Below are 25,409 nucleotides of genomic sequence, written 5' to 3'. Positions count from 1 at the left end.
ATGCAATCAATGTGCATTAGTTACTTCTTTGTCCATATTTAACAAAAGAAATATATTTTACTGTACATATTAACTCAAATGGAATATGTGCCAACACAAACTGGATACAACGATCCAGTCTCTGTTTCGTTCCATATAGAATAAGATGCTGTTGTATTGGAAGGAGACACCAGGGAGCAGTGTTTAGCTTTAAGTAGGATCACATTTATTCTCTGGGGTCTCACAACATTTCTCACTGACATTACACACCACAAGACCTTTCTCAACCCAGGTATTTCCAAAGGTTGTAGGAAACACATGAGCCATAAAACTAATGGAAACATGTGAACGGGTTGCCTCTTCAAACTGCTATAGGCCTATTGTATAGATATTCCTTCATAAATGTTCCACTTCATGGTTGGTTGATGACTTCAAATGACATGGCTGCTACAGGCCTACATTTTCAACATGCTTAGCTGAGCCATTAAGGACAGGATAAGTAGTCAAGAACAGTAAGAACTGGAAAATCCAACTGCATCTCATACAGTCATCTCTGTCTTTCCATCTCTACCACAGTGTTACAGGGCATGGTTAGACCACTGAAGGTTGAAGATGGGGTGATGACTCAAGTATGGACACAGTCGTACACCTGTACACTGTAACATTATGACATGTCTCAACATGCTGTTTTAATCTAAGGCCTAAGTCAGTATGTGTCCCAAATCACACCCTATTTCCTATATATAGCGCACTATTTTTGACCAGAGCCCTATGGCCAAAAGTAGTGCACTATATAGGGAATGTGATGCCATTTGGGACTTTATGATCACAGAATTAGACATTCTTATGATTGAAATTAGACCTGTAGAAACACCAGCCAAGTTCATACCAGAACAGTGACACAAGTGTGTTTGATTAAACAAACATTTGGATCATTGTAGAGATGATTACTGAGGGGGATGAGGATCAATATCCTATTAGCTGCTCATCTACCCCCCTTCACACGCACCCTACTTGGTTTGTAAATGTACTTGTCCCCAGTACATGGGTTGGAAACTTCCAGAGAGAAAGGCCATGAATCAACGAAACAACAGATATACTGAGCTGCTTGCATCACCCCCAGCCAGCACCCAGAGCCCCCACCTCCACTTCCTCTTCAGTTTACTAATATACAACACACGCCTGCACCGGGGGAGACCTCAAAGAGATGCTTCTTTGAACAGGACAAAGGAGAGAGGAAAGAACAAGACAAAGACAGAAAGAAAAAAGCTACACTGGAGAGCGTGAGTGTGTGTGAATGAGTGATTGAAAGTTTTGTATGAACATATACAGTACCAGTCAAAAGTTTTGACACACCTACTCATTCAAGGGTTTTTCTTTATTTGTACTATTTTCTACATTGTAGAATAATAGTGAAGACATCAAAACTATGTAGTAACCAAAAAAGTGTTAAAAAAATCTGAATATATTTGAGATTTGAGATTCTTCAAAGTAGCCACCCTTTGCCTTGACGACAGCTTTGCACACTCTTGGGATTCTCTCAACCAGCTTAATGAGGTAGTCACCTGGATTGCATTTCAATTAACAGGTGTGCCTTGTTAAAAGTTAATGTGTGGAATTTCTTCCCTTCTTATTGTGTTTGAGCCAATCAGTTGTGTTGTGACAAGGTAGGGTTGGTATACAGAATATAGCCCTATTTGGTAAAAGACCAAGTCCATATTATGGCAAGAACAGCTCAAATAAGCAAAGAGAAATGACAGTCAATTCAAATTTTATTTGTCACATGCGCCGAATACAACAGGTGTAGACCTTACTGTGAAATGCTTTCAAGCCCTTAACCAACAATGCTTTAAGAAGTTTTAAGAAAGAAATAGATAAAATTAACTAATAATTACACGGCAGCAGTAAAATAACAATAGCGATGCCATATACAGGGGGTACTGGTACAGAGTCAATGTGCGGGGGCACCGGTTAGTCGAGGTAATTGAGGTAATATGTACATGTAGGTAGAGTTAAAGTGACCATGCATAGATAAAAAACAGAGATGAGCAGCAGCATAAAAGAGGGGTCTGGGTAGCCCTTTGACTAGCTGTTCAGGAGTCTTATGACTTAGAGGTAGACGCTGTTAAGAATCTTTTTGGACCTAGACTTGGTGCTCCAGTACCGCTTGCTGTGCGGTAGTAGAGAGAACAGTCCATGACTAGGGTGGCTAGAGTCTTTGACCATTTTTAAGGCCTTCCTCTGACACCGCCTGGTATAGAGGTCCTGGATGGCAGAAAGCTTGGCCCCCAGTGATGTACTGGGCCTTACGCAATACTCTCTCTAGTGCCTTGAGGTCGGAGGCCGAGCAGTTGCCATACCAGGCAATGATGCAACCAGTCAGGATGCTCTCAATGGTGCAGCTGTAGAACCTTTTGAGGATCTTTTCAGTCTCCTGGGGGGGAATAGGCTTTGTCGTGCCCTCTTTACGACTGTCTTAGTGTGTTTGGACCATGATAGTTTGTTGGTGATGTGGACACCAAGGAACTTGAAGCTCTCAACCTGCTCCACTGCAGCCCTATCGATGAGAATGGGGGCGTGCTCAGTCCTCATTTTCCTGTAGTCCACAAACATCTCCTTTGTCTCGATCACGTTGAGAGAGAGGTTGTTGTCCTGGCACCACATGGCCAGGTCTCTGACCTCCTCCCTATAGGCTGTCTCATCGTTGTTGGTGATCAGGCCTACCACTGTTGTGTCATCGGTAAACTTGATGATGGTGTTGGAGTCGTGCCTGGCCATGCAGTCATGAGTGAACAGGGAGTACAGGAGGGGACTGAGCACGCACCCCTGAGGGGCCCCCGTGTTGAGGATCAGCGTGGCGGATGTGTTGTTACCTACCTGTACCACCTAGGGGCGGCTCGTCAGGAAGTCCAGGATCCAGTTGCAGAGAGAGGTGTTAAGTCCCAGGGTCCTTAGCTTAGTGATGAGCTTTGAGGGCGCTATGGTGTTGAATGCTGAGCTGTAGTCAATGAATAGCATTCTCACATAGGTGTTCCTTTTGTCCAGGTGGGAAAGGAAAGTGTTGAGTGCAATAGAGATTGTATCGTCTGTGGATCTGTTGGCACGGTATGCAAATTGGAGTGGGTCTAGGTTTTCTGGGATGATGGTGTTGATGTGAGCCATGACCACCCTTTCAAAGCACTTCATTGCTCCAGACGTGAGTGCTACGGGTCAGTAGTCATTTAGGCAGGTTACCTTAGTTTTCTTGGGCACAGGTACTATGGTGGTCTGCTTGAAACATGTTGTTATTACAGACTCAGTCAGGGACAGGATGAAAATGTCAGTGAAGACATTTGCCAGTTGGTCAGCGTATGTTCGGAGTACACGTACTGGTAATCTGTCTGGCCCTGCGGCCTTGTGAATGTTGACCTGTTTTAAGGTCTTACTCATATCGGGTACGGAGAGCGTGATCACACAGTCATCCAGAACAGCTGACGTTCTCATGCATGCTTCAGTGTTACTTGCCACGAAGCGAGCATTTAAGTAAATTAGCTTGTCTGGTAGGCTCGTGTCACTGCGCAGCTCGCGGCTGTGCTTCCCTTTGTAGTATGTAATAGTTACTTCAAGACAATCCGGAAAATGTCAATAACTTTGAAAGTTTCTTCAAGTGCAGTCACAAAAACCATCAAGCGCTATGATGAGACTGGCTCTCATGAGGACCACCACAGGAGAGGAAAACCCAGAGTAACCTCTGCTGCAGAGGATAAGTTCATTAAAGTTACCGGCCTCAGAAATCTGCAATTAACTCCAACTCAGATTGCAGCCCAAATAAACGCTTCACAGAGTTCAAGTAACAGACACATCTCAACGTCAACTGCTAAGAGGAGACTGCATGAATCAGGGCTTAATGGTCGAATTGCTACAAAGAAAAAGGACACATATAAGAAGAAGTGCCTTGCTTGGGTCAAGAAACATGCGCAATGGACATTAGACCGGTGGAAATCTGTCCTTTGGAGATTTTTATTTTTTAACATGACAATGACCCAACACACCTCCAGGGTGTGTAAGGGCTATTTAACCAAAAGGATCAAATAAAATCAAATGTATTTATAAAGCCCTTCTTACATCAGCTGATATCTCAAAGTGCTGTACAGAAACCCAGCCTAAAACCCCAAACAGCAAGGTGTAGACGCACGGTGGCTAGGAAAAACTCCCTAGAAAGGCCAGAACCTAGGAAGAAACCTAGAGAGGAACCAGGCTATGAGGGGTGGCCAGTCCTCTTCTGGCTGTGCCGGGTGGAGATTATAACAGAACATGGCCAAGATGTTCAAATGTTCATATGAGAGTGATGGAGTGCTGCATCAGATGACCTGGCCTCCACAATCAGCCGACCTCAACCCAATTGAGATGGTTTGGGATGAGTTGGTGAAGCTGGTTGAAAGAATGCCAAGAGTGTGCAAAGCTGTCATCAAGGCAAAGGGTGGCTACTGTGAAGAATCTCAAATTGATTTGTTTAACACTTTTTTGGTCACTAAATGATTCCGTGTTTTTTCATAGTTTTGATGTCTTCACTATTATTCTACAATGTAGAAAATAGTAAAAAAATAAAGAAAAACCCTGGAATGAGTAGGTGTGTCCAAACTTTTGACTGGTACTGTAGGTACAGTATTTGTATAACGTGAGTGTGAATGCATGTGATTGTATGGTATACATTTTTCATTTAACCTTTATTTTAACAGGGATTCATATTGAGATCCAGGTCTCTTTTACAAATGAGCCCTGCAGAACGGAAACAGAATACACACATCCAATACAAAATGCAGAGCCGGTTAGGAAAGACATTGGAAATGCATTTTGTTACGTGTTTTCAATCAATGAGGTCAGATACTTTTGGTAGGGAAGTAATATCAAAGTTGTGATCAAATGTGGTTAGCATTGCTCTAAAACCTGCACAGTGCAGTCTTATCACCTCTGTCACCAGTAAACAAGTTAATCAGGTCAGGGAAACAAGATAATCTCTATGTGAACACAGGTCACATACTGTCATATACTCAGGTCGCATACCTTACTCTTATCTATTACCGTTGATTTGAGACCTCTGAGGTATTTTTCCTAAATGTCAGTAAAATGGAGCAGAAATGCAAAGACACTGTATAAGGGGGATTATATGCTTCACTGTAATGCAGGGTGTTGGTGTGGATGGGGGGACGGTAAAAAGAGAAGTGGTTTTCACCTCGTGTGGTCGCAGGCTGACTGTCTAAAATGCAACTGAGTGGGTGCAGCATCCGCTGCTACTGAAGCCACGCTCTAGACTCAATTCCAGCACAGAAGCCCTTTAGTTACATGATGACTCTGTATGTCTGTTTGTGATTACATGCCTGCATGCATATACTTTTGTGGATCAATTAAAGTAACAAAAAATGCTCACACAGAATCGTTATTTATTTGAATATTTGCAGGATAGAATATACAAAATACACAGTATGTGTTACAGCTATAGCCTACTGCTTGCATAGCGTTGGGGTCCAAGAAGTAGAAAAAAACATATATTCTTTTTTATTTCTCACTATATATGGAAGTTGATAAGTCGTGTTTATCAGAATATGGAGGACAATGACTACTTTACATTTGTATAAAATGTTAAATAAATATAAAACACCAAAAGGTGAAATACAACATGTCGAGGGTATTGAAATGAGTTAATTACTAGGTCATTTTATGGAGGGTATACAAAGAGGGAAATAGATAGTCTAACATTTGACCTTATCATGAACACTATGCAGTGGTTTACATGCAATTTACCTGAATATCAGGTATTCTTAAATCGTTTCAATAATGTAGAATATATCTACTTGTCTCTATTTCGAATTATCTAAATATCTTAATATTTTTCTATATTATCTATATTATGTATTTCCTTATACTATTATGGATATATTATTTTTAATCAGATTAATATAACAAACAAGTAAGAGTATAAAGAGCTGATGTCTGTAAATATGCATTGAACCCTAGCATACAGAGCTAATATTCATACAGTTTTTTTGTTCTTGTTCTTGAGGGCGGACTATCAACATAATGTGTTACCTCCTGACCAAAACCCCCATCAATAACAACAACACTACTTACAAAAGAGAAGTAACACTGAGTGAATGCAAACATCCCTAATAATGTTAACTCCAGAATATTCAGCACTTTCACCACCAACACTGATAAAAAAAAAAATGTATTCTACATAAGCAAAATCAATCAATATATTATAATTTATCCGATTTTATGATTTACCTTAGCAACAGGGCCGGATTAATGCAGGGGTTTACCGAGGCTGAAACATCTGCGCCCAGGCCCATTGGGGGCCCAAGAGGCAGCAATTCATTTTTTTGTTTTTAAATAAATGTTTAACTATTAAGGAAATATATACTGTATATATTATATGTTATATATATATATATATATATATATATTATATGTAGTATATATTATATATGTAGCATTTAGATTATACTTTTTCACTACAACCGCCAATCACAGGAAGACTCAGGACCCTGCTCTCAATGAGTCTAGCTGCTGCTGCCTGCTTCTGCCTGCTTCTGCCTGCTGCTGCCTGCTGCTGCCTGCTGCTGCTCTGCTAATCATCAGGTGGGGGGAGGAGAGGAGGTAGGGGGTCCCCTGTCTTGATTGGGTAATTGATTAATAAAAAAATATAAATAATAACTGCATAATAAATAAATAGGACTAGTCAATTGTGTGAGTCAAAGACTGGGCCCAAGAGGCAAAAAAAATAATACTTTTTATTTTATATATATATTTTTTATCCAACCACAGGCGCCCGCTCTCAATGTTCAAAATACACCAGAGAGCATAATTTAGCCGCAGAGGATAAATCATTTATAAAGAAATAACTGTGAATTAAGTTTTATCACAAGCGCATACAGATATCTTCCAAAATTAAGGAAACACCAACAAAAAGTGTCTTAAAAGGGAGCTGCGCCACCATGAGCTGCCAGAACAGCTTCAATGCTCCTTGGCATAGATTATACATGTGGCTCTAAACCATGCCAGGAAAATGCACCCCACCCTATAACATACTGTATCCCTTGTATCCCTTGTTTACTCATGTGTTTCCTTTACTTTGGCAGTTACTGGTATGCCTACAGTCAGGAAGGTCATGCGCCCCAAATAGGCTACAGCTTGTTGCTTTTTGGCCATAGATATATACTCCATTGAAGTGATTTGTAACCTCTTACCCTGGCAATTTTACTGTTAAACTCATGGGTACACCAGCAATGGATGCCAGTTCTGACTTGAATGGGAACTGTCATCTATGGATTGTATTTCTATGGTTGGGAAGCAGCTGTCAGTTTTCAGATTTCAAAATAAAATTGTGGGAAGAACGCACAGTTTGGAAAGCAAATGCTTACTGGTGAAAAGAGAAGACTAATCTGTCTATAGAACCAATAAAAAAAATGTCTTAACAACTCCCAATTTTTAGCTAACAGCAGCACTGTTTTTCAAAGTAGCTCATCTTGAGATAGGCTATTGCCACAACTAGCGCATCAGCCCTCACCGTGAGAAGCTTATGGCTTCATCTTCATCATTAGGTGCATCAGTGTGCCACTCAACATTTTATTTAGTAACCTACTGTAACCTATGATAGACAGTATATACTGTATATATATTGCCTCCTAATATTGTATAATCCGTGTGTCGCTTCATTGGCCTGGACTATTGTTTGTTTGAATTCAAGACCAGATTGATCTCAGTTTGTCAGTGTCAGAGTAGCCAGTCATTTCAGTCAGTTGTGTGGTAATAAAAAGATTCAACTAATGTCTTTAGGTCATGTAAATGACGTAGAACTGCATGAAATGCGTTTTTTAAAAGGTGGATTCTTTTATGACCCTGCTAAAAACAATCCCAATGTGAGGAAATCCTAAAAACTCCTCTGCTCAACTGTAGGCTAGTGTATGGCACATGGCAAATGTTATTATGGCTTTTCAACAGTCAATTTTCCACGCATCGAATTGCATCTTGATGCAAGGATTTGTTTAAAGAAAATGATGGTGTGCCGGGAAGGGGGAAGGCCCTGTGTAGCAATATTACATGTAAATTAGCCTACAGTATTATTTTTCCTTAAACCAATGATAATCAGCCAGCTATCTAAAAAAAAGTATCTACATCATCAACCCCAGGCTTACTATATCATATAGATACCAAACACGTTCTCTGTGGAAGATTGTATCCAAACTTGAGTGACATTTTTCACTTTGACAAAGATGGAGTCATCTTTAAAGAAGTGGAACACCCCTCCCAGGTAGCTGTTTGATGAGGATATCATTTTCCCAGACTTGGGGTAATATCTCCTGGACTTAAGGAGTTCAATGTCCTTCCTAAGGTACCGTGGAGTAGTTCTGCAGACCGAGTGTGTGAATGCAACATTGACCTCACTGAAGAAGATCTTAGAGTAGACGTAGTAGTAGCCTTCCTTCTGGATGACAAGCTTGCCATCTTTATACTCCATTTCATGGAGGAGCGGTTCTGTCTGCATATCCCATACCATGACTCCATCTCCATGGGGTGCTTGAGGTCCAGCTGGAGAACAAATACAGGACAATATGTGGGAAAGGTTCTGTCGTAAGAGCTCATTTTAATTTATCTTCATGTACTATTTCAAACAGCATACTATCTGATGTACTACTACATACTTCTATTTCACCCTCTTCTGTCATGACCAAATATTAATATAAAGGGTTGTGTGTAGTTGCAATGGCCTGGTGATAATGGTCTTACCTGTCAGATGTGCAACAGGTTTTGAAGGCAACACAATAGGGTTTGGTCTTGAAGTTGGGGGCACCTCCTTCGGAATGTCCTCTTGGTCTGTTTTGGGAACAAAGTTCATGTTGATGTGATGTGCATTTTAGAAAGTGAATGATTCAGAAATGCATTTATCAAATGTGTACAAAATACTCAGTCAGGATACAATATATACAGTGTCTTTTTCTACCAAAGATGAGTCCCTTGTCATTTTGTCACAGTGTTTGAACAAGAGAAGAAGATACGGTCTGGGACATACCTTGGATACTCATACCAGCTGACCCTGACACCGCCTGCAGTTGAGAATAGAGATATCATCATAGTGAACAGAGAGGTTTGTGGTAATACAGTACAGGCATGTGTGAGAATGTTCATTTGTTCCTATTTAAGTGGTTCTTTGGGCCTTCACCAATGTGACCTTTACATTTTATTAGATGATACGCAGGAAAGATAAACAGAACAGCTTATGGTTTCTGTTAATTAAGCAAAGTAGATCACCCATCCCATCCCATCCCAGACCACCCCACCCCTTGTCTTCCCCTGTCAGTACATGTGCATGCAGCGAGACTAGGTTAGCTCTATCCTCTTCCAATAAACCACCGCACCCTTGCCACCAGATTGGGTCAGGGGAAATGATGTCACATGAAGCTCAACATAACCACAAACACCTGACCAACGAACCATTTCTGTGGAACACGGAATGCTGGCCCCTGCTCCAGCAAGGTACGTCACGGAACATTCATATTCTCCGAAATGATGCCCAATTCTGAGATACTTCTCCATCTCAACTGTTGCCAAATGTACAAGAATGAATAAAACTGTTTAATGCGTATATCAAGGGGAATCCCAACTCAAACTTTGGACAGAAACTGCTGACCATAACAGAACTTGACTATGTGGTCATGAGACCTGTTTGTACGTAAAGCAAAATTGACATGACAAAAAAGCTACATCGTGGTGAATAATGCCCTGGTAACTCGGAAGTTAATATTTGATTCTGTTCCCTATCGACTTGGAAAATTATTTCCCAATTAGAGTCTAACAAAACAACCAATTGTAGCATGGTTCCAATATTTCTCGTGACAAATCACCACACATTACTCTATTTTCAACCAGGATAATGCCATAATAAAATGGAGTAAAGGAACAAATGCAAAAAGCCAACAGTAAATTACTACATTGTACAAAACACATTAAAATTGGATAACCAAATGTGACTTATTAAATAATCCTTTATTAATTTAATGTAGTATGTTGGGTTTTTAAAGTATTGTCTTAATGTAACTGTGCATTCTGCATAATTTCAGTCTTGTCGACTGCGACTATGAAGTAAATCAAATCAAGGAATTATTTCCCATATGATGATGCAAATGGGTTGTACATTCTTTTTGAGAGAGAGAAAGAACACATCAACTAACGACACTGAAAATGTATTCACTTTCATTTTGGAATGAAAGAAAGATGTTTCTGAGAATAGTGTACACGTTGTGGGGTTGAACGCAAGACAGAGATTGGGGAAAATAAAACAGTGAGAGATGAAAGAACACAGTAGAAAGAATACATAGTTGTTACTAGATTTATGTAGTGTGAGCGAGAGAGATGTGTGAAGAGAGACTCTCAGGTGTTGAGGGAGACGGAACAGAGATGCAGACGGGTAGACAGCCACCTCATGGTGATAATACTCACAGATCCCTGTTTGGAGTAGAGGTGGTAGATGAAGCAGGCCTCTATGGCCAAGCCACACAAAGCCAGACCAACCAGCAAGAACAGCAGGCTTTGGGCCGCACCACCCCGACCAGGAGGTCTCGGTTTGGGGGGCAGCGGTGGGTAGGCTGCATGGCTATCCACCATGAACACGGAGGGGTACGGGACACCACCCTCAGCCATGATCTCTCCGATCAGAGATTATAAGGAACTGAAAAAGGATCCTCCAAGAGGAAGTCAAGTAGTATCCGAGCGAGGTCCACGCACCAGGGGTCCCGGCACACAACGAGAGACACAGAGATTTTTTCCCAGAGCAAGACCAAGCACTAGCGTGGGTTGTACAGTATGACTCCTCAGGTCGTCTTGTCAGCAGACAAGACAAGACACACAGTAGTGGAAGAAAACTTCCAGATATGAGAAATGTGGAAATCCTTCACAGAAACGACCACCTCCCCAAAGAGCAGTCACAGAAAGCAAAACGTGTCTTAACCAAAATAAATCTTGACAGAGAGAGAACAGTTACTGGTGTTAAGTTTCAATCAGTCAGATCAAGCGAGGCAAATGCAAAAGAGCATCTTAAAGAGTGGCCATGCACTGAGTATGATCACCTCCCCACTACACTACATACACCCTCCTACTCTAGCCTACTACAGCATACATGGAGTTTCGCAATCATTTGTCTCTCTGTTCACACTTCCTCTCACTCACTCTCAGCCACTCTCATGATGAGTATCTGATCTGGTAGAGAGTGGTCTGCTATCTACTCTACCAGCAAAAACAATAAAATCATGATAAGACCAATATATTCATGTACCTTTACAGCACAGCTTCTTGTAAAAAAAACAACAACATACGCTTCATTGTATTGTTATTCTTGTGTTGTTAAGACTTTTCATGGTCATTTTTTTACCACATGCTTTGTCAAGATCATTCTTTGCCCACCCAGACATTGAAAGGTTGGGAGTTCGATCCCCGGTCAAGTCATACCAAAGACTGGAAAAATGCGTCTCTGCTTGGCACTTGTAGATGGTTTGGGGTTTACTTTGTCAGGAAGTGGATAAAAGGTACACAGCAGGAGTGTCCATATTTAGCTTCAGCATGCTCTCTAAGGCGTGTTCTAAAAGTAATTTTCAACTCTTTAACTTTTCAATTACCCGCTAGAGAAAAGAATCTACAACTAATCATATATTCAAAATCATATTCAGATGTAAGATCAACACCCTTTCCAAACCCCCTTAGCTATCAGGCTGGGGCAGTACAAATCTGATCTTAGATCAGTGGCAAACAGTAAACCTCATCCAAAACTAACAAGAGCACATTGCAATAACAATGTAAAGCTTTCCCTTGGTAATAGCACCACCCACAGCCTCTCTGACCATAATGTACACATCTAAAAAAACGTTCTGTATGTGATATAACTAAAACGTACAAGTTCTCCTTAAAAATGGTATGTACACAACATATGCTGTATGTGTGTACATATTTTTGTATGTTTACTACTGGGTATGCTGTGTATGCTATTGTGTATGTGTGTTATGATCTAGACAACTTTTATGTGATGTGTATGTTTTTATTGATTCTATGGAATCCAGGACTCCTTGGAATACTGTGGAAATTGTTACTGAGTGGACAATTCTGGCAAAAAAAAACTGTATGAAATGAGTGTCCAGTGAGCAAAATGATGTTGGAAAGAAGTTGAAAAGACATAATTACGGACGTTGAAGTCACCTTCATTTTCAGTTCTAAGTGAAAGTTGAAAACGTATTTTACAGACATCGAAAATACGTATTTTACGGACATTGATAAAAATGTGGTTAGTCCAGACAGGACGAAATCTGAACCAAACATAGGCCCGCCCAGAGCTGACCAAATCTTAAGAAATCATAGATGTCCATGTTTGGGCCAAATCAAGGGTGGTCCAGAGCAGACCAAATCTGAACCAATTATATACGTTTATTTTAGGGCCAAATCAAGGCCGGTCTAGAAATTAACTTCTGTTGATGTTGAAATCAAGACCAAGATGGACTGACCAAATTTCACCAAATTTTCAACATCCATGGACATCCTACGTCAGTCAGTGCTTACTGGATGTGTGCATCTCTGTGTGTGCATGTGTGCGTGTGTGCATGTGTGTGTGTGTGTGTGTGTGTGTGTGTGTGTGTGTGTGTGTGTGTGTGTGTGTGTGTGTGTGTGTGTGTGTGTGTGTGTGTGTGTGTGTGTGTGTGTGTACGCGTTTAACTGTACTTGTGGGGACCAGAAAAGAATAGTAAACAAACAAACATTTGACCAACTGGGGTCATTTTGTTAGTCCCCACAAGGTCAAATGCTATTTCTAAGGGGTTTATTTGGGGTTGATGTTAGAATTAGGTGTAGGAGATACGGTTTGGGTTAGGAGCTAGGTTTAGGTTTAGGGTTAGGATTAAGGTTAGGTTTTGGGGTTAAGGTTAGGGTTAGAGTTAAAATTAGGATCAGGGTTAGGTTAGGGCAGGGGTTCCCCAACTTTTTTGATATTTAAAAAAAACCTGTGACCCCACCATGTAAAAAAAAGGGTGATATAATCAAAAGCCAATGTTTACTTTTTTTAACCTCTCTAGGGTACGTGGGACGGTAGTGTCCCACCTGGCCAAAATCTGGTGAAATTGCAGAGCTTGAAATTCAAAAATACTCAATTCAAATATTTAACATTCTTGAAAATATATGTGTTATACATCAAAATAAAGCTTAACTTCTTGTTAATCCAGCTGCTGTGTCAGATTTCAAAAAGGCTTTACGGCGAAAGCAAACATGCAATTATCTGAGGACAGCGCCCCGCATACAAAACCATGAAAAATATATTTCAAACAGGCAGGTGTGCCATAAAAGTCAGAAAAAGCGATATAATTAATGCCATACCTTTGAAGATCTTCTTCTGTTGGCACTCCAAAATGTCCCAGAAACGTCACAAATGGTCCTTTTGTTCGATAATGTCCTTCTTTATGTCCCAAAAATGTCCATTTATTTGGCGTGTTTGATTCAGAAATACACCGGTTTCAACTCGCCCAACATGCCTACGAAGTATCTAATAAGTTACCTATAAACTTGGTCTAAACATTTCAAACAACATTCCTAATCCAACCTCAGGTACCCTAAAACGTAAATAATTGATAAAATTTAAGACGGAATAAACTGTTTCTAATACCAGATAAAAACAACGTGGAGCGCGCTCCTGTTTACGCGCACCAAAACAGTAGAGTCCACCTGGAGTGACACTTACAATGAATAGGACTACTTGTTCATTTCTCAAAAGAAAAACATCGAACAATTTCTAAAGACTGTTGACATCTAATGGAAGCCATAGGAACTGCAACCAGGTTCCTAATAATAAGGGTATCCCATAGAAACCCATTGGAAAATCCTATGACCACAATTTTTTTCCCCCCTGGATGGTTTGTCCTCGGGGTTTCACCTGCCAAATCAGTTATGTTATACTCACAGACATTATTTTAACAGTTTTAGAAACTTTAGAGTGTTTTCTATCCAAATCTGTAAATTATATGGATATCCTAGCTTTTGGGCCTGAGTAACAGGCAGTTTACTTTGGGCACGCTTTTCATCCGGATGTCAAAATACTGCCCCCTACCCCAGAGAGGTTTTAAATGGGGCTATGACAGTCTTACAAATCAGTCTGACAGTACTTTTGAAAGTATTTCAATCTGAAGAAAGTATGGTTTGAAGTAACTGAAATGTATCAAAGGTATTGGGAAGTTCAGAAGATCATCAGGCAATCATTTTGTATAATCTTCTGTGCAGTCTGATGTAGTGTCTGGTCTTGTCCACTCTGTTCTGAGTGGCTTCTGGGCATTGTAGAGGGACACATACGTGTTCCTGAGAGTCATGTCTTTCAGTGATGAGGTCATAATAATTTGTAGCTTAAAACCTGTTGAGGACAGACGTTCCGCTAGCGGAATGCCTCACCAATATCCAATGGTAGAGCGTGGCGCGAAATACAAAAAAACGTAAAAATGCTATAACTTCAATTTCTCAAATATATGACTATTTTACACCATTTGAAAGATAAGACTCTCGTTAATCCAACCACATTGTCCGATCTCAAAAAGGCTTTACAGCGAAAGCAAAACATTAGATTATGTTAGGAGAGTACCCAGCCAAAGATAATCACACAGCCATTTTCAAAGCAAGCATATATATCACAAAAACCAAAACACAGCTAAATGCAGCACTAACCTTTGATGATCTTCATCAGATGACACTCCTAGGACATTATGTTATACAATACATGCATGTTTTGTTCAATCAAGTTCATATTTATATCAAAAAACAGCTTTTTACATTAGCATGTGATGTTCAGAACTAGCATTCCCACCCAAAACTTCCGGTGAATTTACTAAATTACTCATCATAAACGTTGACAAAATACATAACAATTATTTTTTGAATTATAGATACAGAACTCCTTTATGCAATCGCTATGTCCGATTTTAAAATAGCTTTTCGGCGAAAGCACATTTTGCAATATTCTGAGTACATAGCTCGGCCATCACGGCTAGCTAATTTGACACCCACCAAGTTTGGGACAACCTAAACTCAGAATTACTATTAGAAAAATTGTATTACCTTTGCTGTTCTTCGTCAGAATGCACTCCAGGACTGCTACTTCCACAACAAATGTTGTTTTTGTTCCAAATAATCCATAGTTATGTCCAAATACCTCCGTTTTGTTCGTGCGTTCAGGTCACTATCCAAAGGGTAACGCGCGAGCGCATTTCCAGACAAAAATATTCTAAATGTTCCATTACCGTACTTAGAAGCATGTCAAACGCTGTTTAAAATCAAGTTTTATGCTATTTTTCTCGTAAAATAGCGCTAATATTCCAACCGGACAATGTTGTATTCATTCAAAGAGGAAAATAAAAAATGGCGTGATCTCGTGAATGCGCATCTCCAATCTCTTAGCCACCAGGCAGTCCACTGACAAACTGTGCTCCTGTTATCTGTTCAGAGACAGGAGACGCCTCATTCCGGTTTCTGAAAGCTTTAGAGAACCAATGGAAACCTTAGAAAGTGTCACGTAACAGCTCAGATACTGTAATTTCGATAGAGATGCAACAGAAGGACTACAAATTCGCAGACAAGCCACTTCCTGCTTGGAATCTTCTCAGGTTTTTGCCTGCCATATGAGTTCTGTTTTACTCACAGACACCATTCAAACAGTTTTAGAAACTTTAGAGTGTTTCCTACGCAAATCTACTAATTATATGCATATTCTAGTTTCTGGGCAAGAGTAGTAACCAGATTAAATCGTGTACGTTTTTTTCACCTGGCCGTGAAAATACTGCCCCCTATCCACAACAGGGTAAATTACCATTCAAAAGATAAACCATTCATCTCTGTTTATTACAAGCGTAATCTAGCGGCTACCGGAGGTTACTGACATTACCCCAGTGGTGGAAAAAGTACCAAATTCTCATACTTGAGTAAAAGTAAAAAATACCTTAATAGACAATGACTCAAGTAAAAGTGAAAGTTTCCCAGTAAAATACTACTTGAGTAGTAAAAAAACGTAGAAGTATAAATCATTTCAAAATCCTTATATTAAGCAGTGGTGGAAAAAGTACCCAGTTGTCATACTTTAGTAAAAGTAAAGATACCTTACTAGAAAGTTACTCAAGTAAAAGTGAGTCACCGAGTAAAATACTACTTGAGTAAAAGTTTTTAAGTATTTGGTTTTAAATATGCTTAAGTATCAAAAGTAAATGTCATTGCTAAAATATACTTAATTATCAAAATTAAAAGTATAAATTATTTCAAATTCCTTATATTAAGCAACCCAGACGGCATCATTTTATTTTTTAATTTTTTTAATTTACGGATAGCCAGGGGCATGCTCCAACACTCAGACATCATTTACAAACAAAACATGTGTTTATTGAGTCCGCCAGATCAGAGGCAGTAGGGATACCAAGGCATGTTCTCTTGATAAGAGTGTAAATTAGACCACTTTTGGGTGTCAGGGAAAATTTATGGAGTAAAACGACATTATTTTCTTTAGGAATGTAGTGAAGTAAATGTAAAAGTTGTCAAAAATATAAATAGTAAAGTACAGATACAAAAAAAACGACTTAAGTAGTCCTTTAAAGTACTTCACACCACTGCTATACATTGGTATTGCACACCCTTCCAGTCAATCATACGCGCTACTTTGTAGAAGTTATTGTAAAAGATAGGGCTACAGGGTGAGAGTTTTTTCTTCCAGTGGTCTAGTCTAACTTCGATATAATAGGTTATCTTGTTGGATGAGATGCCATAAAATCGACTCACTTTCAGTTGCGCGCACAGTGGTCAGAACTGATCTGAAGCTAGTTGTTCGGTGAAGTAGGCGACTTGATTTCGGCTATGACTAACTTTGATCACAAGCAATAAATAGCCTACAACTCGTGGTCGCTGACAGTCTATGGAAAATGTGCGTATACAATGCGGTATGAGTGAAGCGAAGTAGGCTACTAGACTACAAGAACAAGCATTCATGGCTGCCGACGAGTCAACAGTGATTGTAACTTTTACTGAAGTCCAAAGTCGCTTCTAGGCTACAAATGGGTTCCATGTTTGATCTGAGCGTTGCTGTAAGACTCTATTTGCTGTCTTGTTTCGTTGTATCTGTGGACTTCACTTTAGGCTTGGGACAAAGCCAAGATACTGAATTCACGTTTCAACTCCCTGCCGGTAGAACAGAATGTTTCTACCAAACAGCTACGAAAAACGGAAGCCTGGAAGTAGAATACCAGGTAGCAGGCTTGGACAATTTTGTTTTCTGTGGTATTGAAAACACAGCTGACATTCTCTGTGTCATTCTCTTTCTCTCTCTCTCTCTCTCTCTCTCTCTCTCTCTCTCTCTCTTCTCTCTCTCTCTCTCTCTCTCTCTCTCTCTCTCTCTCTCTCTCTCTCTCTCTCTCTCTTCTCTCTCTCTCTCTCTCTCTTTCTCTCTCTCTCTCTTTCTCTCTCTCTCTCTCTCTGTGTGGGTGTGTGTGTGTGTGTGTGGTGCAATTTCGTGCCTCTATTATAACAATGTTATAAGTCGTATTAGTCAGTCAGTTACTGGATGCTTTATTGTTACAGCCAAAGGACTTTGATGCAAATAATGAGATAAGGCATCTTCCTTCCATACAGGTGGAGTCTATAAGACAGAGCCAGCTTGAATAGCTGCTGGCGTTGGCATGAAGGGTCAAGGCAGGGGAAGTGTTTACAAAGGGATCCACTGTGTCAGCATAAGGCCAGATACTGAAACTAACCTCTGAGCTATAGTAGCTGTAGTAGGCCTGTGGCTTCTTCTTCTCCTCTAGACATGTAAAGAGAAGGAGAGTGCTTACCACCAAGTGTAGGCCTACTTGGTGTGTTAGTAGTCATGCGCTTTGCTGCAAAATGCATATTAAATATGAAGATGCACCATCCCTGGCCCGACCTTGTTACAATTTATATATAGCATTTTAGTCATTTAGAAGACACGGTTGTAGAGTTAGTGAGTTGACTAGTATAAAATGTAAACCACTACAGGTTAAGCCCTTCATAGATTAAAGTTGAAGTGATGCTCATCATGCTACGGTATCAATGCCTACTCTATATACTGGAAACCCCTGTTCCCAATCCTCACACTGTACCAAGGCCCTCTGGCAGACACATGACTGTGATAGGATGTCATGTTCCTCGCCACCCAACCCGCCAAGCCGTGACACATTTCTGTGGACTCTGCGTGTGTGTGTGTGTGTGTGTGTGTGTGTGTGTGTGTGTAGTCTGTGTGGAGCCTGGCAGGCTTACTGTGGTATCCACACAGCAACAGCTGAGACGCACAGGGCTGAGAGCGATGACAGCTTGAGAGAGCAAGCTGAAGGACTGTGAGGATTGAGACGTTTTATACAGCAGTCTGTGGTGTGTGTCTGTCTGCCTGACTGTCTCTGCCTGTCTGTCTATCCGTCTGTTACCCTCTCTCAACCAAGACAATGACACCACACTGGCAATGGTAGTGACTCATGCCTGAGGCCTAGTTTATATGGCCTAACATGCTGTGTTTCCCTCCTTATGTTTCTGCTGCCTGAGAGTGGTGTTACTTTGACATAAACAGATAGGTGCTGGGGAGTGGGTATACTGGCTAGCCTCTCCTTGCTGTTGGATTGTAGCTTTAACTGAAGTTACTGTAGGTTTGTGCTGACCTGGTGGATCTATTTGAACTCATATCTACTGTGTTGTAGAGTTTGAATATGGAAATCTGAGACTGCTAATGACCGGATGAACCATGAGCTGTGCAAATACTTGGAACAAATACTATATCCATTGTTGTAGTGGGAGGTATACGCAGGTATACACTGTATACCCACTTATTTTTCAGTTGGCATTGCGTATACTCACTTCTTAATCCCCACAATGCATATCAAAGTAGTGTAGTGGAGGTATACGCCATATCAGTTAATAAGGCTGATGGAACAGATCAGAATTTTTAGCTTAAAATGTTGATAAACTATTATGAGGTAGACCTATGCACAAATGTTCCAAAATGACATTTGAATGAAAACACTGTTCTAAAAAGCGATTTCATGGACAGAGATGGAAACATCTGATAGAAATGTAGAAAGAAGGGAGATCTAAAGATGCAACAGCTATCAGAGGTTGCTAATATGACTAGGATAATGCCTTTGGCTGCTAGACAATGACAGAAAATTGATAGAAAACCAATAGAACAGGAGAACGCATATGAGGAAGTCTTTATAAAGTAATTGCCTCTACATTTCTATGGTGGGATTTTGGCTTTAGGCTACTTTGAAGCAAAGTAAGACATGACTCATATGAAGTAAAACGTCCAGGTTTCAAACAATTAAGGATCAGGAAAAATATAACAATGCATAGATGGAAAGGCTTTCCAAAAATCCTAATCAATGAAATGTTAACTAGCTACAAAGTAGTCTATGCTTACCTGGCAGAATGACATCATGATTATCTGCATCAATCCAGTGGTAATTTGTTTCGCAAACTCCATATCATGTGCTACAGAAACACAGCTAACCAAACAACAGTGCTAGGTGCTTGTGCACTTGAATTAAAAGGTAACTACACTCAAATTTTGTATTTATTTATTTATCCCAGACCAGTTGTTCTGTTAAGTGTGACTTTGTAAGCAAAACAAAAGTAAAAACTTGACTGAATTTCTGACTCAGTTGACAGCCTAATTTATCTGTTTCAATAGTAGGCCTGTTAACTTATTTGCACGGTACAGCTTGGGTTGGCCTGACTGTGAAAGACCATTATGAACAGTACAGCTTGGGTTGGCCTGACTGTGAAAGACCATTATGAACAGTACAGCTTGGGTTGGCCTGACTGTGAAAGACCATTATGAACAGTACAGCTTGGGTTGGCCTGACTGTGAAAGACCATTATGAACAGTACAGCTTGGGTTGGCCTGACTGTGAAAGACCATTATGGGATTGATCATTTTAGGCCATTCAGAGTGTATGTCACTGTTTGTCATTCAATTTTTTACACAGGGCACTTCCCCGTCGTCGGCCGGACCATTTTGGAAATGGGCAAAATTAGTGTAAAATCACTTCTCGAGGCACCACTACAACACTGACTATCTCACCAGCACACTGTTCATGTGTCTACAGTATGTATGGAAGTGGAGACGTGGTGGATTTCAGTCTGTCTATAGTGTCTGTCTGTAACACTGGATATTCTCAGAGGAACACTTTGAGTTGGATTATAATATCATCTAATCCATTCCCTCATGTTCCAGGTGATTGCAGGTGCAGGCCTGGATGTGGGCTTCACCCTGATCTCCCCCAGCGGATACAAGCTGGCCTCTGAGTTCAGGACATCTGACGGCATCCACACGTGAGTGGGCAAAACCTACTAACACAACCCTGACCTCCTCTAACTTCTCTGGAGTGGTATGAAGGTCTCACCATGCTCGATGGTGTGTCATTCAAAGTTTTTGTAAGGTGATGCAAAAGACACCTTTCCCTCCTCTGGCTTACAGACAGTAAAGTTGTACACTATTCTATATGACAGTCGGAATACTGTCTGACTTGCTCTGACCCTCTCTGACATCATGCTGTTCTTCCTCATTGGTCTGTCTCCCAGGGTGGAGCCTACAGAGGACGGAGACTACCGGCTGTGTTTTGACAACAGCTTCAGTAAGCTTTCTGAGAAGATGGTGTTCTTCGAGGTGATTGTGGAGGGCCAGCCTGGGGACGCCTGGGGCGATGAAGAGTGGGCTGACATGGCCGAGCCAGAGAGCATGGTGGAGTACAAACTGGAAGACATTAGGGTGAGAAGGACAGGAGGAACACCCAAACGCTCAGCCACTGGGACTGGTGTTTTTCTATCACTCTATTTTTACACATACCCTTTTTTGTTATTTTGTCTTTTCATCCTGTTCCACGTTTTTCCTCTCATTCCTGCTGTCAATGTTCTATACATTCCTGTGTTCTCTCTTATCCTCTCCCACCTTACCCACTGTCTCTCTCCCTGCCTCTCCCTGTAGGAGACCATGGACTCAGTGCACAGGCACCTGGAGCGGAGCCGCCAGCTTCAGACCATGCTGAGGGCCTTCGAGGCCCGGGACCGCTACCTACTGGAGGACAACCTGTGGAGGGTCTCCTTCTGGTCCTCCATGAGCCTCCTGGTCATCCTGACCGTGGCCGTCACACAGGTCTACACCCTCCGACGCCTCTTCGACGACAAGAGGGTCTGCAAACCCTAGTGTCCAGTGGTATCTTCCACCACCCCCACACTCTTCCCAGTGGTATCTTCCACAATCCCCACACCATTCCCCGTGGTATCTTCCACCACCCCCACATCATGCCCAGTGATATCTTCCAGCAGACCAACACACGCCCCTCTGGTATCTTCCACCACCCCCACACCCTTCCCGGTGGTATCTTCCACCACACCCACACCCTTCCCGGTGGTATCTTCCACCACCCCCACCCCCTTCCCGGTGATATCTTCCACCACCCCCACACCCTTCCCGGTGGTATCTTCCACCACCCCCACCCCCTTCCCGGTGGTATCTTCCACCACCCCCACCCCCTTCCCGGTGGTATCTTCCACCACCCCCACACCCTTCCCGGTGGTATCTTCCACCACCCCCACACCCTTCCCGGTGGTATCTTCCACCACCCCCACACCCTTCCCGGTGGTATCTTCCACCACACCCACACCCTTCCCGGTGGTATCTTCCACCACCCCCACACCCTTCCCGGTGGTATCTTCCACCACCCCCACCCCCTTCCCGGTGGTATCTTCCACCACCCCCACACCCTTCCCGGTGGTATCTTCCACCACCCCCACCCCCTTCCCGGTGATATCTTCCACCACCCCCACCCCCTTCCCGGTGGTATCTTCCACCACCCCCACACCCTTCCCAGTGGTATCTTCCACCACCCCCACCCCCTTCCCAGTGATATCTTCCACCACCCCCACACCCTTCCCGGTGGTATCTTCCACCACCCCCACACCCTTCTCGGTGGTATCTTCCACCACCCCCACACCCTTCCCGGTGGTATCTTCCACCACCCCCACACTCTTCCCAGTGGTATCTTCCACAATCCCCACACCATTCCCCGTGGTATCTTCCACCACCCCCACATCATGCCCAGTGATATCTTCCAGCAGACCAACACACGCCCCTCTGGTATCTTCCACCACCCCCACACCCTTCCCGGTGGTATCTTCCACCACCCCCACCCCCTTCCCAGTGATATCTTCCACCACCCCCACACCCTTCCCGGTGGTATCTTCCACCACCCCCACCCCCTTCCCAGTGGTATCTTCCACCACCCCCACACCATTCCCGGTGGTATCTTCCACCACCCCCACCCCCTTCCCAGTGGTATCTTCCACCACCCCCACACCCTTCCCGGTGGTATCTTCCACCAGTGATATCTTCCGCAAAGATGCCATAGAAGGGTGTTGGGACTAACAGGAACCTACTGTAAAGTAATGATCTCAGAGATTGAAGAAGAGAGACTTTTGACAACAGTGATATGTGCTAAATGAGGGACTGTTAGTAAGGATTTAGTGATGTTTGTGTGTGATGAGCTTGATTCAGCTTTTGAGTGGCAGAAAAGTGCATGTTTGTATGTGAGTCATAAACACTGTATAATGATGTTTTGACAATTTAGTGTCAATCTATCAAACAAGAAATCAATGCAATAACAGATCATGTGGTTGTATGTTTTTAACATGGGATCTTAAGAGTGACTTTACAAATATCATTTATTTAATGACATGGTTATAACACAACTACAGCAAAATAAACACACACACAAAAAAAAACATTCTACTGTGAAATAAATTAATTCTGGAGAAAGAGTAGCCTCTCAAAGCCACTGATCCCACAAGCTTACATTACAAGCTGCAGTGGTTATCAGTCTGGTAATTACGAGGCAAGAGAAAGAAGTCTTACATGCAACAATGACTGTTCTCATGGGATGGTTTTATTGAATTACAGATGTTATATTTTTATTGAAATGTATAGTGTTTGACAAAGATCTGGTGAGATGAAGCCAAAGAGTTGAGACATTCAAAAAAGTATTCCTGCCAGGAGAATGTTGCAGTCAACCACAAGCATAGTTGTTATATACACCTCCAACCTCCATCTTCTTTTCAAATGAATGGTTGTATTTATAAAACCATAAAATCTCAATGATCCACTCCTTTCAATTACAGGCACAGTAGTGCAAATTTGAGTGTCAAAAGTGTGCAGCGAAAGAAATAAGGCAATCTTATTGGCTACCATAAAACAGCACTGGATTAAAGGCATATCGCAAAGTTCTGCTGTTGGATCTATTATTGACACTGTACTACATTATAATCACATTACCGGTATATGCCCTTCTTCATACAATTACCCTTACTACAGTATAAATAAACTGTATAATAATCACATACAGCATATGCCATATACATTTTACATTTTAGTCATTTAGCAGACGCTCTTATCCAGAGCGACTTACAGTAGTGAATGCATACATTTCATACCATTTCATGCATTCTTTTTTTTTTGTACTGGCCCCCAGTGGGAATCAAACCCACAACCCTGGCGTTGCACACACCCTGCTGGCGTTGCAAACACCATGCTCTACCAACTGAGCCACAGGGAAAACTATATATAGAAGAGGCTTTTGTTCAAAGTGATTTACAGTCATCCGTGCATACATTTCACGTATGAGTGGCCCCAGCAGGATTCGAACCTACGACCCTTGGTGTTGCAAGCACAATGCTCTACCGACTGACCCTTGCATAAGGCATCCACTGGAACTGGAATATACATGGTTTGAAGCTCTCCTGAACATGACGTGACCCTCGCTGTTAAAAGCTTTGTATGCTTCTGTGCTCACTCAGCAGTGGAGTACCCAGCACTACCTGATTCATTGAACTGTTCCTAGCATCCTTCACCTCATCCCTTCAAATAGTCCCCTTACCGTTTGGTTTTGGGGCCCTCCCAGTCCACTACCATATAATATGAATGGCTGTCATCATCCCATATGGTGACACAACTGACACTTCAGATGATTAACTGTAGCACCGAACAACAACGCAGTATGAGTGAGATCTCAAATAATCATATCTACACTTCCACCTACACACAATCATCTAAATAAACCAAACTTCTACACTTCAATCATTTTTATAGGAGTGTTCTACAAACGTGTTCAATAGTCATTCAGACACTAATCTGTTGAGAAATGCCCATATTTTAAAACTGCACTGTACATAAAACCAAGAGGGGTTGTGCCCCAGGAGATAGCCAACACAAACAGTCACTGGATTTCATTATGAATTTGGCACATGAACAGTCAAACAATTTCATCAGTAGAAAAATAATTACATTTTCTCAATGTTTGTTTAGTATGGAAATAGTGAACAGAAGTTGAACCCGTACTGAGAGTGGTGTCAGAATTCAGCAAGGCTACAGCTCGCTAAAACCCCTGGAGGGGTTGGACATTTCAGAATACATTCCCCCACACTTCTAGAACAGTCTGGGTAGGTGCCAACTATTAAAGGCTCAATGCAGCTGTTTTTATCTCAAAATCAAATCATTTCTGGGTAACAATTAAGTACCTTACTGTGAGTTTTTAAAACTGAAAACAATGTAAATAAAACAAAAATAGCTTCTTAGCAAAGAGCAATTTATCAACCAAGAATGTTGCTAGGACTGTCTGGGAGTGGTCTGAGCGGGGAGGGGAAAACTGAAAAGTAGCTGTTATTGGCAGAAAGGTTTGGAAGTCTCTTTCTTACTGGTGGATTAACTAATATACAGCCTGGTGATGACAACAGGCAGGCTAAAACTCCATCCCACCATAACAGGCTGAAATTTCAGGCGTTTTTTCAAACCACCCTTACACTAAAAGTGCATTATCATAATTGTCACAGTATAATTTCAACCTCAGTGTGGAACAATATATAAAGCATAAAGATATCACACTTTTGACTGCACTGGGCCTTTAACAGTTTTAATGAGATGGTGAGTGAGGGTAAAGTTGTCTTTACCACGTGACTGTTCTCTCCGTATTTTATTCCAGCTTATGCAATGAGATTTCATTTCACTTTATGAAAAAATAACTTTTAAAAGAGGCTGATTTTCCTGAAATGCGGTCAGTTATTGTAAAACGAGTACGTTTGACAGTTGCCATTGAAAAAGCTGTCTCTTGCATTTCATGTTATAAACTAAGTTATGGCTTTTAGAGTTTAATCAGTTCTGAAACCTATTCTTTGAAGAATATTTAAGGTTAATGTGTTCAAAATTCAGAAATTCTTCGCAGGTCTGGTTCTCTTGCTGGTATGTGGACAGTGCATCTCCAATCCTATCCTGCTTTGGGGCAAGGTCACCACTGGTTACGACGAGCAGGAGCAGGCCGCCTGTTCAGGGACAATCATAACGACAGACC

At 41.6% G+C, this 25,409-nt stretch overlaps 3 protein-coding genes and 1 long non-coding RNA gene across 5 annotated transcripts in view; 2 read left to right on the top strand and 2 right to left on the bottom strand.

Annotated features, from left to right (window-relative positions):
• The first annotated feature begins 1,226 nt into the window (after positions 1-1,226).
• Positions 1,227-5,389, top strand: LOC115204299 (uncharacterized). Its single transcript, XR_003880347.1, has 2 exons — positions 1,227-1,262; positions 5,145-5,389. It is a non-coding gene; the product is annotated as an uncharacterized LOC115204299 (long non-coding RNA).
• LOC115204269 (tumor necrosis factor ligand superfamily member 14-like) lies at positions 5,380-11,113 on the bottom strand. The gene is made up of 4 exons (XM_029769711.1): positions 10,456-11,113; positions 9,029-9,062; positions 8,746-8,832; positions 5,380-8,547 (listed from the first exon to the last, which is right to left on the bottom strand). Exons 1-4 carry the CDS (start codon positions 10,654-10,656, stop codon positions 8,153-8,155), a joined length of 717 nt encoding a protein of 238 aa, XP_029625571.1. The 5' UTR covers positions 10,657-11,113; the 3' UTR covers positions 5,380-8,152.
• A 5,508-nt stretch (positions 11,114-16,621) lies between these two features.
• On the top strand, positions 16,622-22,114 carry LOC115204274 (transmembrane emp24 domain-containing protein 1). 2 transcript variants are annotated; one of them, XM_029769732.1, is made up of 5 exons: positions 16,622-17,255; positions 20,249-20,346; positions 20,596-20,782; positions 20,999-21,226; positions 22,019-22,114. In XM_029769732.1, exons 1-4 carry the CDS (start codon positions 17,064-17,066, stop codon positions 21,215-21,217), a joined length of 696 nt encoding a protein of 231 aa, XP_029625592.1. In that variant the 5' UTR covers positions 16,622-17,063; the 3' UTR covers positions 21,218-21,226; positions 22,019-22,114. The 2 variants fall into 2 exon arrangements, with proteins under 2 accessions (XP_029625592.1, XP_029625584.1); XM_029769724.1 differs by lacking the exon at positions 22,019-22,114 and having other exon boundaries at positions 16,769-17,255; positions 20,999-21,322.
• A 2,846-nt stretch (positions 22,115-24,960) lies between these two features.
• The window catches only part of LOC115204234 (dynamin-2), a 43,916-nt gene continuing 43,467 nt past the window's right edge, over positions 24,961-25,409 (bottom strand). Inside the window, exon 22 of the mRNA XM_029769656.1 lies at positions 24,961-25,380. Coding sequence (XP_029625516.1) covers positions 25,347-25,380 — 34 coding nt within the window. The 3' untranslated portion in view covers positions 24,961-25,346. The remainder of the gene's footprint in view (positions 25,381-25,409) is intronic.

The sequence above is a fragment of the Salmo trutta genome, chromosome 1 (genome assembly GCF_901001165.1).
Source record: "Salmo trutta chromosome 1, fSalTru1.1, whole genome shotgun sequence".
NCBI classification, from domain to species: domain Eukaryota; kingdom Metazoa; phylum Chordata; class Actinopteri; order Salmoniformes; family Salmonidae; genus Salmo; species Salmo trutta.
This window is presented reverse-complemented; position numbering and strand designations above follow the sequence as displayed.